General features: G+C 47.4%; 1 protein-coding gene across 1 annotated transcript in view; it reads left to right on the forward strand.

Annotated features, from left to right (window-relative positions):
• Nucleotides 1-490: 490 nt before the first annotated feature.
• Nucleotides 491-19,599, forward strand: part of LOC149346286 (calcium-activated chloride channel regulator 3A-1-like) — a 77,113-nt gene continuing 58,004 nt past the window's right edge. Inside the window, exons 1-5 of the mRNA XM_089541278.1 lie at nucleotides 491-640; nucleotides 5,622-5,916; nucleotides 8,255-8,361; nucleotides 14,751-14,924; nucleotides 15,830-15,957. Coding sequence (XP_089397404.1) covers nucleotides 494-640; nucleotides 5,622-5,916; nucleotides 8,255-8,361; nucleotides 14,751-14,924; nucleotides 15,830-15,957 — 851 coding nt within the window. The 5' untranslated portion in view covers nucleotides 491-493. The remainder of the gene's footprint in view (nucleotides 641-5,621; nucleotides 5,917-8,254; nucleotides 8,362-14,750; nucleotides 14,925-15,829; nucleotides 15,958-19,599) is intronic.

Below are 19,599 nucleotides of genomic sequence, written 5' to 3' on the forward strand. Positions count from 1 at the left end.
TCAGTTATCGATAAATGCGTGAATTATGAGAGTGGAAAGAATACGCACCGCTAGGGGCCTACACATTTTCGTGACTGAAGGGTTTCGTGCCTAGCTTTGTTGCAAGTGCTCTCTGGGAAACGATGAGCACCACGAGAATGAAGACACCTTCGATTCTTCCCTACAGAGCACCAGCGCTGGTACTGAGCCCCAAAAAAAACTTCATTTTCACACCTGTCTAAAATAAAAACCAGGAAATATGGGCAAACACCTAATTAAAGCACATCTTTGCTCAACCTGTCTATGGGGATAAATTTCGGCCTCCAGTCAGTTTTTATCCAACCTAACAGGAGACAGGATTAAAAAACAGGGGGAGAAAATGGCACTCTCTGGCTCTCTCCAATCTAAAATCATTGCTACACAGTTGAAACAGGACAGCTTTGGTTGTTATGCCTTTAAATATTTCTTTTTAATACTTTCCAGGTGCACTGAGGGCGACGTGAAAGTGGGCGAGATGTTCGGTTTTACGCACGTTCTACTGCTTTTGTTAACCACAGCGGTGTCAGTCGACATCGACAAGGCAGATGGGGGCTACAAGGAACTCTGGGTATCCATAAGCGACAATGTTCCTCCGGACGAGTCCATCATTGACAACATCAAGGTAAGGAGCTTTTCCTCCCCCTTTCCCCCCGTGTCCCGTCGGAGCATTTTTTTCACGGCGCATTGTTTTTGGCATGGGTTTAAAAACCGATTCGAATAAATACCATGATAATCAAGTCACTTCCCGCATGTGTTTAAGCCTTTCGTTCCGAAGGATGTCGAGTGCCGGAAATGCATAAAAATTGGACACGAGAGTAGTATGTGAAATTTCTCCATCATGTGCCCATGCTGTTCTCATCCACACAGCGGTGATGCTTGCCAGAAAGAGTACTAAAGTTTGCCAATTGCCACGGTGCTCATGAAAGTGCCTCAAAAGATTGTCCTTGCTTGAAAAATTAACGGGAGATAGAGCGAATCAGACGAGACTATTCCACACGAAAAGGTGCCGCTGCTAAGGTGCGACGACGTTGACACCCTCGTGAGAGGTCTTCTAGGAGTGCTGTGGCCGTTCGGAAGGATGGTCCATGATTTCTGCAACTTGTCCTTGCCCTCAGCATGCCACTATAAAGAACGGGACCCATATGACTGGCAATGGAAGGACGGTGGTCGTAGACGGGCCTTGGCCATCTCTGCTCAAGCTCCACAGACCCGCAGTGACCAAGCATGTATTGCGCCCCCAAAAATCCGGAGCCAATCGCTATGAAGCACAAAGCCCAACTCCTACCCAAGGGCGGAACCGGGAAGTCACTTGGCTATCGCTCCCGAAGTGGTGCCCACCCTCTGTAATGGAACAGTTGGCCTCTTTGATTTACCCCGTTCCGGTAGCCCGCTGGCTGCCAGAAAGCTGACCTCTGACAGGAAAACGCATCATGGTCACATGGGCTGGCGGCCACTGGAACCAGCCAGCCGGCAATCACGGCGCCAAGCAAGGCGCGGATCACGGAGGGCAGTTGCTCTTCGTAGCCCCGTAGCTTTGCGTTCGGCTGTCTCTCACTGCTGCGCACGGCAGAAATAGGCTGCTTGGGATCAAAAACAACGAACTGAAGTTATTGAGGGCCGCCGCAGACTGCAGAACAAACAGCTGATCGTGCTCGCACCAGTATACATCGGCGACGACAATGCGAGCGTGGGCCTTCGGTGCAGTGTGTGGTGTGTAAGCTTCGAGCAATTCTCAAAGCATGCGATGAGCAACCGCAATCAAACATGTTTCACTCGACACCTCATCGGAGAGAAAATTGCTCGGGCGCTGCTGATCAAACGACCCGCCGTACTCTCGGATTATCGCGCGTTTGTTTACTACGCAGTATGTATGACTGGTATGACCGCAGACGATCGACCCTGCATGATTCTGCTGTGGTCGCTGCGATTTCTAAGCTCGAAAACTGTTTCCTGTAAGCTGTAATCAGAAAAGAATTGGGATGCGTTCCGTTCAACTGCAGTCTGTCGGTCGCCGGCTTTTGCTGCGGGCAAGGAATGCGCGCATAATCTCGACAAAAGTGCATATCAGCTTGCTGAACTTAATCTAGGACAAGTAGGTGTACTGTAAAAATCTGGCTGCGTATAGTATCGGTAATGCCACAGCTTTACCACAGAGAACTGGCACTGGAATGAAAGGCGCCACAATCAATCCCTGCGTGTCGGCGCCTAACGTATGGCGTGTGCTTGCATAATCAGCGCTGCCAGATTCTTTTTATCTATTTAATGAGCCAAACGCGAGGAGATGCATGCCTAAAGTACCTCTCAGATATTTGAAGCATATGTAGATGAAGCGAAGATCAAGCTGTACAACAGTTGGCGACGACAGGATCGGCGCTCGCCTCGATCGGCTGCCGTAAGTAACCGTGTGGACACATATATGCCCGCAGAGATGCCCCGAGCAATATGCTCGTGAGTGCTTTTAGTGAAAGACTAGTTTCAGTCCAGCGTTTCTCAAAGCACATCCCCCTCTGCTCTGCGCCGAACACAGTGAAGACCATACCGGGCTCAAATGTAACACCTCGCAAAACCTGTATGCGCGCCTCTGAGCGCGTACTCGGTCCTGGAATCTGCGGCTCCTCTCGTGAAAGGCCTCAAACACCATCGCAATATCAGCCGGGCGCACGAAATTAAAAGGCGAATTATTATGTGAATCAAGAGTATGCGGTCGTAATGTGAAGCGAGCATTTGTGCTTGCGAGGTGGTCGATCGATGTACGATCGCGCATCCGCATGCAAAACACATCAATAAACAGCGATAATTACCGCAAAAGGTGCCATTGCAGGCGACACAGACGATATGCACCATACCCTAGTCGAAACTAGAGAGAATCTGCATCCCGCAAAACTTCGCATGAAGAACCGCGGTCCTTCTAGTCCATATAAAAATGGCGGCATGAGCTTCCCGCTACCATACCACTTCTCCGTCGTCTGGTAGTTGACCGAGCGCTGCCAGCACAAAATCGTCCTGGCGAGTCTGGCTGCCGGCTGGCAGCCCGCGGGCAGCCAGAGGAGGATAACCGAAGAGGCCCAGTCACAGCTCACCCAGTGTGCTAAGCCTCCTATTGGTCGGACACTAGCCGAGGTACCCGTGCAAGTTGTACACGTGCAAGTAATTGCAAAGCTGACGACTCTCGTGAATGCCATCGTGTGCTGATTTCCAGCTTTGGCACACCAGCTGCACAAAATGCCTTCAAATGTTTGATATGTTAGTCCAGTCCATTGCACCTCCAGCCTCATCGTTCCGAGGAGTGCGGATACATCTCTCTGTCATCTACATTATCAACCGCAACGGCAAGCAGCCTTCCTGCACGGAGGAACATCTGCGCTGCGTCTTAAGCGAAGAAGGACGGTAGATGTACCCTGCTCAGGTCACAGCGCTCGCCAGCCGTCATGGTCGGTGCGCAGGCTACAGCTGTGGAGGCTTCTGATTTTAAACGCGCTTATCACTGCTTCATGTGCTTGCTACGGACTCTTTTCTCTACTTCCTGTTGTCGTTTCACGCCGCCATCATCCCTTTCCTTCTGTGCAGGGTAGCCAACCGTAACACCATTCTGGTTAATATCCGTGCCCTTCCTCTACCACTTTTCTCTATCTCTCTCTGTCTTAGAGATGCGTTCTATGGCGAATCCCGTGTAGATTTTCAAGCGCGCTTTTTGATACACTAAGCGCTTCATTATTCAAATGATTTTTTGGGCACGTTTCAGTCATTTGGTATGCTGTTTTTAAGCGAAAAGCTTCACTACGCTAGTGAACACCGCGGTTCGCGTGAGCTGGCGTATGCCGGAGCACGAGTGATGTCACGCAGGGCGCAGGCTACTGCGCATGTGCGCCGCCGCTTCTCCTCCTCGCCACCGTTTGACCTCTCGCCGCAGCCGTGCGCACTTGAAAGGAGGCGCGCTTGCCCATAGAACAGGCGCACGCTGCCGCGCCATGCGTCATCGTTTGACGTTCGCCCGCAAGCGCGTGTTTATCGCGGAGGCCGACTATACAACCGCTTGCCAGAGAATAGGCGTGCGCATTCAACATGGAAAGAGAAGAGCGTGATACTACCGATACAGAAGTTATCATAAAGAATAACCATAAGCTAAATGATAAGGATCACCGCAACTTTTCGCTTCGAGATATCCAGGATTAACCTTAGATAAGCACACATCCAATTTTTGTAGCCTGCCGCGATGCGTTTCTTTTCTTTTTTGAAAAATAATAACAGTCCGATAGAATTAGGTGTCCTGTTCACGAGAACAGCATGCGTCCGTCCATCTATATCACGATAGCAGATGGGCGACCCTGTCAACTTGTGCTCAGTCCACCTGTTTTAATCCTCCCGAAGTCAATCTGCCGAGCATGTTGTCGCGCCACTCAAGAATATTGTTCGAAGTAATGTGCATGCCAAGCCAGGCAACTTAAGAGCAACAAAAGCGAGAGATAGATAAAAAAGGAGCAAAATAAGGATAAGAAAAATGTAGAGGTAAGGTGCATGCCACGCCACAATAAAGGGAAAGACTCTATACTCCGTTTCATACATAGGAGTCAACGCTGCCAAAGGCACGCAAGTAGTTCGCGGCCAAAAACAAGCGAAATGTATCCGTCCGGCTCGCGACGTGGCTGAGTGGTACCAAGCGCGCGCCTGTCCATTTAATAAGGGGCCAAGGTTCGACTCCCGGCTTGGCTGTTTTTATTTATTTATTTTTATTTTTATTAAAAGCTTCGTTAGGTAAAAACCCTAAACTGTCAAACTCTAATACTCTAATACCTACTTTGAACACAGCGCTGTTTACTTGTTTCGAAGGGAAAAGGCAGTGTAGTGTACGGCATACATACGATGTAACTTGAGTCGGATGGCGTTGAGTGCAAAGCGTTCATATTTAACACTGCGAGAGCTAGATATTGTCACCTTGCTAGATCGTTTCTGCGGTGATCTTATTCCCGCAACTGTCCGAGGGCTCACCCCGATCATCTCGCCCACAGTTTTGAGAACTTCAGGCATAACCTTCTCCGGGAAGCGCTTCCTTACGCTAGAGTAAACGTTGACAATCACCTGCTTGGAGTCTTTCGAGATTTTTGGAAACTTCAGCTGGGAGAATAGGCGAGCAGGAGATGTTTTTGAAGCCGCAGTGGGCGAAGGAAACAAGCGAGTAGGAGATAGCGATACCATTTTCGCAGACTCAGAAGCCGAAAGACGAAAGCAGACGACATCACCGGTCGGCCTAGCTGCGAAAACCTGATACAGGAGGAGTCGGAAAAAACCCAGGAAACTAATTCACTCTGTTTTGAAGGACATGAAAGAAAAAGCAATATTTTTGCAAAATAAAACACTTTTATTATTATACTACAATATCGACCAACATTTACTTTAATTCTAAGTTTATTACCATTTTCACTTTCGACGCAATACATTACGATGCGGACGAGGAGCGCGAACAGGCGCCGCAGCCTTCGCTGCGTTGACTGCTATGTATGAAACGGAGTATAGGGGCGTGACTGATTAGCAACCACGGACAGTTTTGAGATTTAATATATTGCGTTGGGATGAGTACATGCCGTGAGCATGATGACAATACGCAGGGGCTGTTCCGCTCTTCAACCGAGTTCCTGCACAAGGCCACCAGTGGGCGTGTGTACTTCAAACACGTCACCATCGAGGTTCCGAAGACATGGCAGAAGAGAAATGGCACCCGACCACTTTCGTCGAGTGCTTTCTACAGGAGCGACGTGCGCGTCGACATGCCCACGGGGCAGAACGACAAGCCATTCACACACCAGGTGAAGCCGTGTGGCCGCCCGGGAGACTTTATCCAGCTCACCCCCGGATTCCTGGCCACAATCAACAACTCTACGGCCAAGAGATGGCTTAACCCAGGTATTTGAAGTAGTTTTCGACACAATATTTCCACTTTTAGTTCTTTTACGACGATGGCTGTTGTCGCCTAGGAAGACGAGCAGAGGCGCGTGTGTTCGCGTAGCAACATCCGAGTCTTGTGAAGGGGAGAGGAGTGAAGAAGGGACGGTGAAAAAGATGCTGCCATGGTGGTAGAGAGGAGGCGGGCAGAGTCAGAAGAGCAAAAAGAAACACTGAGAGCACATTAAGCTGCTGCGGATGTGTTTAGGAGGCATTTAGGATAGATGGGCAGGATGGTTGCACCAGGGCGCTTAAGAATAGGGGAACCTCTCTGTAAAGGGGATAGAGAAAGCGGAGTGCCAGTTTGCGCGCGCCGAACACTATCCCCCAAAGCCATAACTAACCCGGAGTCCTTCTATTCCCTCTGCTGACGGGTGGCGGGTCGCCGGTGCGTTCCTCGTACCACGCTCGTGTATGTGTGCAGTCAGGACAGGGTAGGAAGCCACAGTCAGGATGCAGCCGTCATGCCGCCGAAATGAGTATTACACTGTTACGAAGAATTCGCTCGAAAACGGGACGAAATTATCCGTCTGTGGTCTGCTGAACATACAGTGTAGCAGAAACCAGACAATCGATGCGCGCAGCAAAGTGACGAAAGGGTTGTGGTGCATGGTTTACGGGGGTTTAACCTCCTAAAGCGACTCCGGCTGTAAGGGACGCCGTAGTGAAAGGCTCGGGAATTTTTAACCAGCAGGAGGTTTTTATCCTGCGCTCACATCGCAGACTGCACGGGCCTCTAGAACTTCTCTTCCATCGAAATTCGACCACCGCGGCCGGGATCGACCCGTCCTCCTTCGGGTCAGCCGCCTAGATCCATAACCAGTGAGCCACCACGGCGGCTTAAAGAGGCGAAAGGAAGGTTGAAGCGGCTGTTATGGCTCGAGGTAGCGTGGCCAGTTGTTGCATCACCAAGGGGGCTTGTCCGGAATGAGGAACGGTCTGAAGCTTCGAAGGTTGGAAATGCGAAAACAAGCAGGTTTAATGGCAAGACACTAAGACACTTATTTACATAATTTACAAAAGAAGAGCAAGGAATCAAAAGTTAGCAGTTCATAGCGTCGAGCGTCTGGATGAGCCTATTACCCAAGGCTCAGAGCCACTGGAAGAACCTATTACCCAAGGTTCAGAGCCTTCGTGCTCACTTTGGGCGCAGGTTAAATAGCCCAAGGCTCCGCCCTTTCACCAGGCGGCAATTCATCGTGACACAAAAGATCGGCACTACACAACACAGCCAACGAAGACACCTGTTGTAGAGCCCACCCGTGGGAACTGGCGAGGAGGAAACGTAAGTCCGCATCTCTGTCGTACTGCGAGGCAACCATACTGTTGGCAGCTCGCGTCCATCGAACACAGGTGTGGCATGATGACGTCGCAGCCGCAGCTGCGCTGGCTTCCTCTGATTCGTTCCGGGTCTTCTCAGACGAGGAGCATCCTTTCTTCCCCTGTCGTCGGTCCTTCTAAAAGGTCGTTGGCACCGAGCCGAGCGTGGGAAGAGCTTCCATCGACCATTTCCCAGCTGGTCGTTCTTTTTGGTGGGGTCATCTTGAGGTCAAACGACCTCTCGAAATTTCCGCTGTTGAATCCACCACCGTTTTCATCGCGGGTCTCAAGATAGGTCGTAACACGGCCGAGAGGATGAGATTGCGACGCGTCACTCAAACTGAGGCACATCGAAAAGTAGCTGCAGAGCACACGGGTCCTCCAGTGCGCGCAGTAACCCAAGGAAAAATATTTTGGAATAATGCTAGACCATGTGTGCTGTCAGTCTGTGCATCACAGACTTTCAGCCATTCAGATGTCTTCGCTGCTCCGTCGCAGAATCCGGCAAGGAAGCGAGAATTTTTTTCATGCAGCGAAAATTAGCGGTGGAGTGAAAATTAGCTAAAATTATTGTTTATATGGTGACCTGCGTAACCAGAGGTGATTGCTGGTCGTGGTAATGGAGGGCGCCCCGGATGCCTAGTAGGCAGCGCGCCCATTACGTAATAATTCAACTCTCGCGGGCATGCGCAGTGATCTCGGCTCGCTCATGGCGCTTGCGCCTCTCGGGCTGCACGGCAGTACTTCTTTCGCGCCGCCGCTGGCTTTTACCACCACGAGAACACGACGAAGCTACGTTGACACGAGAGCAGCTCCTGTGGCAGAGCAGCAGGTAGGCACCAGGCAGAGAGGGTGAACTCGAAGTTTCTCCAGTGTTAGCTTAGGTTCAGCTCTATTTTCTCCTCCGTTCTGGTGCCAAGTTCCAAGCAGCATTTTATGCTTAAATGTATGATTAAGAAAGACGCTAACACATTCGCAGCGTACGTGTTCGTGCACGAGTGGGCCCACTTCAGGTACGGCGTGTTCGACGAGTACGGCGGCCGCAACGACAGCAGGCACCCCCTCACTTACTGCCACAAGGGAACGGTGAGCCACACGAGGAATATTGCATGGGGTAAACAACGATGGGAGGGGTTTGCGGTTTCAGGCAGATAGTTTAAAAAAAAAAAGCTGATTACAAATAGATATTGAGCGTAGGTAGAAAGACAACTATACATAGAAGGAGGCTCTGTCGTCAACTAAGGTTTGAAATTGAATTACGAATGTTCCATGATCAAATCGGTCAGTTCATTCTTGATCTGGAGCTAAATTTCACGGCACCTAGCGGGTATCAGGATATCTCGAATTTTCTCCGTGGCGTCACGTAGGATGTTTAAAGAGGGCAGAGATCCCGGGCATATGTTAATTTTTATTTTATTTTATTTACATAATACTGCAGACCTCATGTGGTCCAAGCAGGAAGGGCAGATAAGGCATAATTACAAACGCCATAAGTTATTACTTAGTCAAAAGGTTTACACATGACAAAAATGAGGAAATACACAATTCAAAGGAAATACATTACACATCAATCTGCACACAAGAATTCATTTTTAAGATTATTTTGAAAATTATCACTTGATGCAATCTGTTCGGGCAGTGCATTCCAATCGTTTATTGTGCGCGGAAAGTAAGAGTATTTAAACGAGTTTGTTTATGCAAAATATGGTGTTAGGGCATGGGAATGTTGGTGACGGGTTTTTCGTGTAGTCGAAGGTGTAACATAAGGTGAAGTGAAATTCCAAACTTTCCCTGGATGAGTGAGTGAAGAAACATTAATCGAGCAATTTTCCGTCTTATATGAAGAGGTTTAATTTTGTTGGAGGCCATTAAAGCAGATGGGGAATCAGTTCTCTTGAATTTATTGTAAATGAAGCGCACAGCCCGCCTTTGTACTTTTCTATTTTTGCTATATCTTTTTTGGTGTACGGATCCCACACTATAGCCGCATACTCAAGTTTGGGCCGAATAAGAGAATTATATGCTAATAGCTTAACGTGACTGGGTGCTCCTTTGAGCTTGTGTTTCAAAAATCCAAGTTTTTTTAACGCAGATGAACAGATGTAATCAATATGGTCGCTCCAGTTAAGCTGTGAATTTATTAAAACGCCTAAATATTTGTATTTTTCTACTTCCGAGATAGTAGTGCCGCAAGCAGAGTAACTAAAGTGGATAGGTTGTTTCTTTCTTGTCATGCGCAAAACCACAGTCTTATCAGAATTGAAGACCATTCCTGATCTGTCACACCAGGCCACAATTTCGCAGAAAGCATCATTCAGTAATATCTGGTCAGCCACAGAAGTTATTGGGGTGTACAGCATGCAGTCATCGGCAAATAAACTAATTTTAACATTTCTATCAACGGAACACACAATGTCGTTTACATAGACTAAAAATAACAGTGGACCTAGTACACTTCCTTGGGGCACGCCAGATGTCACTGGAAGTAACGTGGAAGAGATGCCACCAATATCCACAAACTGTGTTCGATTTTGTAGGTAGGAAGCAATCCAGTTTACTAAGGTCAAGAGCACGCCTATTAATTTCAGTTTTTCAAGAAGTTTATTATGGGGAACTTTATCAAACGCTTTGCTGAAGTCTAAAAAAATTATGTCCAGTTGCCCAGATTTATCTACTACGGAACTAAAGTTAAGGATAGCAGTAACCAACTCCGTGACAGTTTGAAAAACCTTTCCTGAAGCCGTGTTGAAATGGAGACAAGCATCCTTTAGAGTTTAATATTTCAAGTATGTGGTTAGCGATAATGTGTTCGATTAGTTTGCAACAGGTACTCGTCAAAGAAATCGGACGGTAATTGCCTAAACACGCGCGGTCCCCCTTTTTATGCACAGGCACAACTCTGGCTGTTAGCCAGTCGGGGGGCAATGAAAAAGACGATAAGGATAAACAGAAAATTTTTGTTAAGAAATGAGCTAATGATTCAGCATAACGGCGTAAGAAGGCGTTTGGTATGTCGTCCGGACCATGTGAACTTTTAGTATCTAACCGGAGTAGGGATTCAACAACGCCTTCGTAGGATACAGTGATTGATTCTTCAGGCGGAAGGTCAAATACATGTTCATTGGCACTTTCTTTAGAAAACAAAGAATGAAAGTAGGCATTGAAATGCGTCGCAATCGATTGAGGACACGTAATCACGTTGTTATGCACAGTGATTTGGTTTATTTGCTTGTGGGAAGTTCGTAGGTGATCCCAAAATTTATGGGGATCATTTCGTATAAATTGTGGAAGACTTTCTGTAAAATAATGTTTTTTTTCCTCATTTAATGCTAGAAGAAAGCTCTTCTGCTAAAATAGCTAACTGACTAGAACTGGCGTTCTTAGCTTTTTTCAGCCGTTTAAGCCTTCGTTTTAGGTGAATGATGTGCCGATTTATCCAGGGATTTGCTTTCTTTAAGTGAAGTTATTGATACAATATTTACAGTGTTCCTTGAACGTGTTCCATAACTGTGTGACACTGGTTCCCTCAAAGCTTTCATAAGCCAATTCTAAGTAATCAAGGGTGGATTCATCTAGTGCTTTTGAATAATCTTTTACATTCTTATGCTTTGCTTTTTCTATACGTCCATGAACTACAGGTAAAGATGCGGCTACTAACTTGTGATCAGATATCCCGTCATGAACAGATACTGTGTAATCACAAAAAGAGCGGTTTATGAATACTAAATCTAAGATTGACTCAGTAGAACCATGTATTCTAGTTGGTTCGGTGACTATTTGCTAAAGGTCGTGGGACAACATTATATCATAGATAGCGTCAGCATTTTCAGAGCACCCAAGGTTTTCCTTAGACCAGCTTATGAATGGCAGATTGAAATCCCCTGCAAGAATGAAATTTTTATTCCTGTAGTTGAACAAAAAATCCTGCAGCTTATGCATATAGTACAGGTCTGAATTAGGGTGCCTATACAGTGCACATAAGATGAAAGTGTAGCCACGATACGTGATTTTCAGAGCAAGGCTTTCATGGTTTTCTGGTGAATTTAGAACTATAGCGGAAACATTCGGTTTTAGTAAAATGGCTACGCCTCCTCCTCGTGACGCCCTATCACGCCTAAATACAGTGTATGGCGGAGGAAAGATGCAATCATTAGTGATATCACAGTGAAGCCAAGTCTCGGTAATAACAACTATATCAGGGCTATGAGTAAACAGAGCGATCTCAAGGGAAGTTGCCTTGTTCAGTATGCTTTGGGCATTTATGTTTAAGATAACAAGGTTACAAAGAGCTGGGTTATCTAAGGTGGTCTGTCAATCAGACTTACTAGAAGGGAGAGGAGAAAGGCTAATCCGTTGTTCAGTTGAATCGTTCCAAGCGTACGTGCTGTTGCCGATTTTGAGCTTGTCATGAACGAGATAAGCCTTCTTTCCATCCTTCCTTCCGGCTTTGCTAGATTCCCAGAGCAATTTTCGTTTTCTTAGTGTCTCCTTAGAATAATCATTTTGTATGGAAAAAGCCGAACCTTTAAGTTTACTAACATTTTCATACAGGGCCTTTTTTTCATTAAAATCTTGAAAGAATGCGATTACAGGACGGTTTGAGTTGTTTGCTTTTCCTATTCTGTGTATACGGTCAATGGAAGACGTTGAGACACCAAGGTGTTTTTCAAAGACCTCAGAAATCACCTTATTTTTGAGTTCCTCTTCAGTTTCAGAGGTATCTTCCATTACGCCATGTATAATCAAATTCGAGCGACGACTGCGATCCTCCAGGTCAGTGAGCTTTTGATGTTGCTTGGAAAATGACTGCTCTATCGAATTCATATGCTGTTCGATTGGAAAAAGTGGTTCAATACCGGCCTTGAAGTCGTCAAACAGATGTTCTATGCGATCTAGTCTAGTTGGTAAGGAGCTGAGAGATATATCTAGCTTACTTTGGAAAGTTTTCAGTTCCGAAATTTCCTGCTGTATGATGGTTTGGGATTTCATGATTTTATCGAACATTTCCTGAACAGGGGGGCCAGGGTTGCATTCTACATCACCGCATAAAAGCAGTTTGCACACAGTTAAGCATTCATAAGCAATGCACATCAAACGCCGGGGGCACGGCTGGACCAGCAACACATGGTTATCGCTTCTACATGAGGAGTAGCAACCAACCTGGATAAGCAGAAGGGGAGGCATGCTTAGAGCTAGTTTTCCGTGTGGTCCGCCGTGCCCAGTGAAGTCGAAGCGCTGGGGATCTGCTTTTATACCGGTTGTTGAGGATGACGTCACTCCCCAACCGAAGTGGCCGGCAGGGGGACGGATGAGTCTTGCTGTGTCATGGACATGGGGATCGGTGAAAGTTGTATCAGTGGATACTGGTAAGCGGGTGTAGTTGTAGCATGTGTCGTTTTCATCGGCGAGGCCCAGCAGCAGAACCTAGATAAGCAGAAGGGAAGGCATGCTTAGAGCCAGTTTTCCGTGTGGTCCGCCGTGCCCAGTGAAGTCGAAGCGCTGGAGATCTGCTTTTATACCGGTTGTTGAGGATGACGTCACTCCCCAACCGAAGTGGCCGGCAGGGGGACGGATGAGTCTTGCTGTGTCATGGACAGGGGGATCGGTGAAAGTTGTATCAGTTGATACTGGCAAGCGGGTGTGGTTGTAGCATGTGTCGTTTTCATCGGCGAGGCCCAGCAGCGGAACCTGGATAAGCAGAGAGGGAGGCATGCTTAGAGCCAGTTTTCCGCGTGGTCCGCCGTGCCCAGTGAAGTCGAAGCGCTGGGGATCTGCTTTTATATCGGTTGTTGAGGATGACGTCACTCCCCAACCGAAGTGGCCGGCAGGGGGACGGATAAGTCTTGCTGTGTCATGGACAGGGGGATCGGTGAAAGTTGTATCAGTTGATACTGGCAAGCGGGTGTGGTTGTAGCATGGGTCGTTTTCATCGGCGAGGCCCAGCAGCAGAACCTGGATAAGCAGAAGGGGAGGCATGCTTAGAGCCAGTTTTCCATGTGGTCCGCCGTGCCCAGTGAAGTCGAAGCGCTGGGGATCTGCTTTTATACCGGTTGTTGAGGATGACGTCACTCCCCAACCGAAGTGGCCGGCAGGGGGCGGATGAGTCTTGCTGTGTCATGGACAGGGGGATCGGTGAAAGTTGTATCAGTTGATACTGGCAAGCGGGTGTGGTTGTAGCATGTGTCGTTTTCATCGGCGAAGCCCAGCAGCAGAACCTGGATAAGCAGAAGGGGAGGCATGCTTAGAGCCAGTTTTCCGTGTGGTCCGCCGTGCCCAGTAATGCTCTATTTTGTGAGGGACCGAGCAAATGCCCAAAGGTTGGATCTTGTTTTCGGTGCTTGATTGGCGCCAGAGACACCTTGAATAATACAAAACCAACGAGACATACTTTCATTAAAAATGTTCGTGCGTAAAACAACTATAGTGAACTTGAGACTCAACCTGAACTTTTTCTAGCGAAGGTCTAAACCTTGATAACATCAGCTGCATGTAACCGGTCGTAAGGCGACTCTACGTTGCACGCTTTATGCGATAGTTGATGTGGCCGTGCCAATCTCCTCGGCAATCATAACCGCCGTTCTATGTTCTAGATCGCGAGGCAGAGACAAAATTAAACGGCATAAATAAAGCGCAAATATGGACACAGACGTGCTCTGTAACAAGGACAATAGAGCTGGGTAGTGGTTTTATAACATATACAAAAACACCAGTCCTTTATAAGCGGACGAAGAGCCCAGCATGACATCCAAGAGCTCCGGCACGTCATCGCTCGAGGCTGCCACGCAAGGAGGGAGTATTTGTGCGTCTATAGCGCCAATGAATGACTTCGTTTAAATACTTCTAGTATCTTTTCGCAACCACGGTACACGAAAAGTGCATGTGGCCAGTTTCCTGCTACTTTTTATGAAGAGGCGGGCTCTCGGGAAAATCCTTGTTAAATGAAGCAGCGCATATTGCCTTGAAAAAGGGCGTTCAAACATTTCCTCTGGACTACAACTATATTATTTAGATATAAAAAAATATCATTTTTAATCCCTCCTAGCTTTATCACCAGCAGCAGCACTTGGCGTATACAATCTGTTCGGTCCATGAGAACGACCGATTTTGGTCCTTAGAACGACCAGAATACAGTTCATGAATGTTTTGTCGCGTCACGAAAGAGATCAGTCGTTTCTGGAAGTCAGTCAACCCAGTAAAAGCTATATGGCTTAATTAGCAAACTAAACATATTAGCTTTTTCGGTTGATTAGGATTTAAGACAGATAAACACGTCAAACAGTCAAATCAGCTTTGCTCTTTCTTTGCGCAGGAACTCCTTTTAGCCATATAAGTAACTGCTGAGCTGTTCATTATTTAGCGATGGCTGAAAAGGAGAAGAGAAAAAAATGCAGAACAATCTTTTCATTTGCATTGCATTGTTCACCTATCAGATCCGCTCACCACTTCGTAAATGTGCGTGCGAATTGTTTCGTCAGTCACGGCTGAATGCCTGCTCGGACAGAATCGTCTTCATCCCGACAACGGCAGACGGAGAAAGGTGCCCGATCGACGAAAAGTGTCGCTTTCTCGACGACTGCGTGCTGACCATCCGCCAGCCGAAACGTGACCCCGTGGAGTCGTCCATCATGTTCATGCCCTATGTTGCCAATGTAAGCAGTGGTCGCTTACTGTGGTGGCGAGTGCGGCATCACCCGCTCTGTTTGAAGGGGTCTAGAGTTTACTAAAGCTGGTTAGCGTCTGAAGCAGAGCAAGCAAGGGGGCGGCGGCTAAGCGGCCTACCAGGTGATCATGACATCAGATAAGCATAGTACTAGGCGATAGGTCTGCCCTCTTCCTTGCATCTTATCGTGATTGAATTGCAGGTTGTGCCAGAGAAGCTACATTTAAGATTGTTGGCAGAAATGTCGACCGAATTCATATATTATTGATTAAGCCCACGGAGTCAAAACCCATCATCAGTCATAAAATTCGCCTATTGTCTGGACTGAAGAGGCTTCACCACACTGGAGCATTCCCACTGGCTGCAATGAAGAGATGTCACCATATCGATGTTACCAGACGCGAAGTGACGTCAGGAGAACGAAAATCACGCAACTTTCGGTAAATTAACTAAGAGCTGCTAATGCTATCTGATTGCCAACGCATAATGGATTGGGTGTCCCTGTTAATTTTTGTGTGCATTGCGTACCAGTGATAGAAAGGACTGTTTCTATTTTTGAAGGATTCAAACAAGCCTCAAAAATTGTGACTTTGCTGCACGCACATCCTTGCCTAACGCCATGGCTGCTCACCCCAACTTCCTTTTTCTTCTTGCGCTTTTACATGCCGTTCTCTCTCTTCCTCAATCAAGGTTAGCCAACGAGAGCACCTTTCTTGTTAACTTGCCTACTCTCCTGTTCCTCTTTCACTCGCTCAGTGATTATCGCTTCCCGCTGAGATATATAAGCTTCGCTTCCGCTGGCTGAGGCCTCGCGTTCATAAAGTTTTTACCGCTTCTTCTTTGAAACATCTCCCCACACGCTTCCGTGCATCGACCCACTCTCCCCCGTTACAGGTCACCCAATTCTGTGAAAGCATAGACGGGCCCCGACCCCACTTCCCGTTCGCCCCGAACAAGCAGAACTACCTCTGCAATCAACGGTCCACTTGGGATGTCATCAGCAAACACGAGGACTTCAAGAAGTGAGTGGGGGGGGGGGGGGGGGGGGGGTTCTAGACGCTGCCAGTCACTGGGGCTTGTAGCAGTAGTTAACCGCAGGAATACCAGTAATAATATTCACAACTGCTTCCAAGATTCCCTCAGTGATTCTGAAAAAGCTATGGCGTGTCTACGCAAGCCTCTTTCACTTTTATACAGGTATTCCAGAAGCTGACCAGGCTACTTTCAAAATATACAAACGTTGTGACATTTGTAGAAACCTCGGTATTAATGATCATGCATCGTTTCCTTTGAGTACTGTTAGTGCCATAAAAAAGGAGAACTTATTCAGCACGAATATATTGTTTGTTGGGTTAAAAGTTTTTAACAACAAGCAAACTAATCCATGTATGAAAACTTAATGAAACACATGTTGCAGAGCTACAAAAAATTCAACTACGTTTCAATTATGTTAAAAAATCAGTTATGCTTAAGTCATAACATCACGTAAAGGACAAAAAAAAAACAAGTATCCACATTAAATCTTCCACTATACTACCGCATGCCTTCCTTAGCGACCGAGTGAGTTGACGTTGCCGGTTATTAGTTTTATTATCCAAGAAGGTTCTTCAGTTTCTGTCTTCGACGCAATGACTGGAGTATTTTTTGTCTGCGGCACTGAGTAGTTTCGGTTTCGAAATACGCACATGCTGCGGTGTGCAGAAAGAAACAACTGGCAGAGAGACAAAGCATCCTAAAAACCTTGTAGGTAAAGTACGGTTATTCCTAAAGCACTCTCTCTGTCCTTCATGGTAATTCGGAAGAGAAAGAATTGAGGGTAGACATACACGGACTCTTGGTCGAAACAGCAGAAGTTCACGTCGTGTTGAGAATGAGCAAGTAGTATGGTGATTCGCGAAACGAAGGTGTAAAACAAAAGTCTCCACGGGAGACGAGATTGATATATTGCACCTCTAGTGTGTAACTAACTCGAACAAAAAATAAAAAAAATATGACCGCTTACTTAAAGAACCCTGGAATCGACTTGCGCTATTAATTTTGTGCCTATACCAGGGGTTCTCGTCTGGAGTTGTTTAGTTGAAGCCAGCGACATCACAGCAAAAATTTAAGACTCTCATTAGAAGCTTTAAAAGGGCACTAAAATAAATTTAGTACCCTTATCCAGATTTATGTTTACTAAAATTGGCTTCTAATGCCTCTATTCTGCCACTTTGACTTGTCTGGTTGCGAAAAGCGATTTTATATTGCTACGAAAATTCCTTAAAAAATTTCCCGTCTATGACGTCTATGCAGCAAATGAACTCAATGACCACCGTTTTGAGGTCATTTTGAAGTGAATAAGTGAACCACGGTGTAGCTTAGCCAAGTTGTATCCACAACCATAAGACGTTTGTGGACAAATCGCAGTTTACTTGCCAATATGGCTGGTGGTAGTAGGGTAGTAGAGTAGTAGAGTAGTAGAGTAGTAGGGTAGTAGAGTAGTAGAGTAGTAGAGTAGTAGAGTAGTAGAGTAGTAGAGTAGTAGAGTAGTAGAGTAGTAGAGTAGTAGAGTAGTAGAGTAGTAGAGTAGCAGAGTAGCAGTGGTAGAGTTGTAGAGTAGAAGTGCGAAAGTTTGTGTTTAGCCTGCTTGGCTCATGGTTTTGCTTTGCAGGGTAGTCGGCAAGTCTGACGACGATATTAGATTCAGGTTAAGCTCTGATTGGGGATAAGCTGATCTGATCTGCTCGCACCGCAGATGGAAGTTGACCAACAAGACGATGTGCAATGCACAGCGCGAGTGTGTGTTGCAGTTTAACACGAAACGCGATCTGCCGCAATTATAGCATAGTGCTCTCGTGCAGGTGCTGGCGAAGCTGTTCAGTTCGCGCCTCCGTTGGTTCGAAACTTTGTCGCGCCATTTTTTTTATTTCTGCATGGGCTGTTGTTATGGTAGGTTTGGCCAAGGTCACCTTCAGGGCCGAGTTTCACACAAGCCTGTGTTCTCTTTTATTTCGCTAGGGAAGCTCGAAACTGTCCTTGACTTATGGTAGGTAAACGCTTATGGTGAACACGATATATTTAGTGTTTCTCTTGCCGCCGTTCTTGATCGCACGTGAGGCCCGACATAAACGACAGTATTTCGCACCCGCTGCATTAAACTCCGGACTCGATTTGCATAAAGTTCCGCACAAAGCAGGCATCTAACACGCAGTAGTGATTGTTCTGGCACACGCCGGCGCCTAACCTTACGCCTCTTTTCGAGCCCTTCCCTGTGTTCATCGCTGGTTTCGCGGGCGCGCGATTATCGAGGATGTTCCCGTATCTGCTCTAAGCGCCCTACTTACTCAGCCTTCGCTGCGCATCAGTGCTGGCAACTCTATGAACCTGCTGTGGGCGCTGTTGATTGGCATCGACCTGCTTCGCTAAGTATCGGCGGCACTTGGCGCCTGCCCGTCGATTTTTAAGGCGAAATCCTTTAATGGCTCATTCTGCCGTCCGCTCGGCGTCACACCCAGCGCCTGGGGTGACTCAGCAACGAGCGCAGCTGCCAAAATGTGACGTCATCAAATGCATGACGGGTGTCCACCGAGATATGTGAGACAGTTACTGCGTAATTTCCTTTCCTCCCTTACAACTTTCATTTTCTTCATTACAGCCCCTCTTTCTCTCTTCTTTCGCTCCCACTTCCTTCCTTCCTGTGCGGTGCGGTTCAGGTGTCCACCGAGATGACATAGAATTACTGTGCCATTTTCTTTCCTAAAAAACCGTTGCATTCAATGGGCAAGGCATCGCGCCGAACAGGTGTTGGCGTACCTTGGACTCGCTCGCGGGAGAGTTCACGTCCCTGCATTTCGCATACTCAACTCCCTCGCCGAACACCCGCCACGCCACGTGGAGCTGATATGGGTGCCTGCCCACTCAGGGAATCCCGGGAACGTGGCCGCCAGCGCTTTAGCCCGAAATTCTCTCAACCGGGCACCGGCGGCCTCCGATCTGGGGTTTTCGCGGGAGTGCATGCACTCATTCAGTGAAATGACGCTGGCCTGCAAAGCCGAGCGTCGATTCTACCCCCCACCCCATCCCTGCCTCGACTTTTACCATCAGACACTTTGGAGGCGACTCCAAACACGCACTTTACCCTCCCCTTATATACGCTCGCGCTATCCCCAAGTCCACAAAAACCCCTCCTGTACCCTCTGCCACTACCCCAATGCCACTCTCAACCATATCCTTTTCCTCTTCCCGGCGGACCCTCCCCCGCGGGGCCTGGAGCACCTTACCACTTGGGAGGCTTGGGAGACCCTACTAACCCTACTGCGCTTCGAAGACCCGGCTAAGCAAGCCATCGCCGTATGCCGGGCTGCCAGCGTCATGAGCCTCCGGGACATGAACGTTTGAGTGCAGTGGGGCCGTGCGGGGGCCCAAGGACCTACCTGTCCCAAACTCCCCAGTTTCATATAAAGTTTTCACCACCACCACCAAGCAGCGCTACAACACGCTGTCTCCGTCCCACTCCTAAATGCGAAGCTTAAGCGCCATTAAGTATCAGTTAAGTAGTAGTTAGTCACTAATCAGTTATTTTTCAATAAGTAATTAATTAGTCAATAATTATGTGTAACGTCATCCAGTGGTGACGTCACCAGTGCCACAGAGGCAGTAATAAAATTACGAGGAACTTCAGCGGC

The sequence above is a fragment of the Amblyomma mixtum genome, chromosome 4, assembly GCF_055824585.1.
Source record: "Amblyomma mixtum isolate Tamu chromosome 4, ASM5582458v1, whole genome shotgun sequence".
NCBI lineage: Eukaryota > Metazoa > Arthropoda > Arachnida > Ixodida > Ixodidae > Amblyomma > Amblyomma mixtum.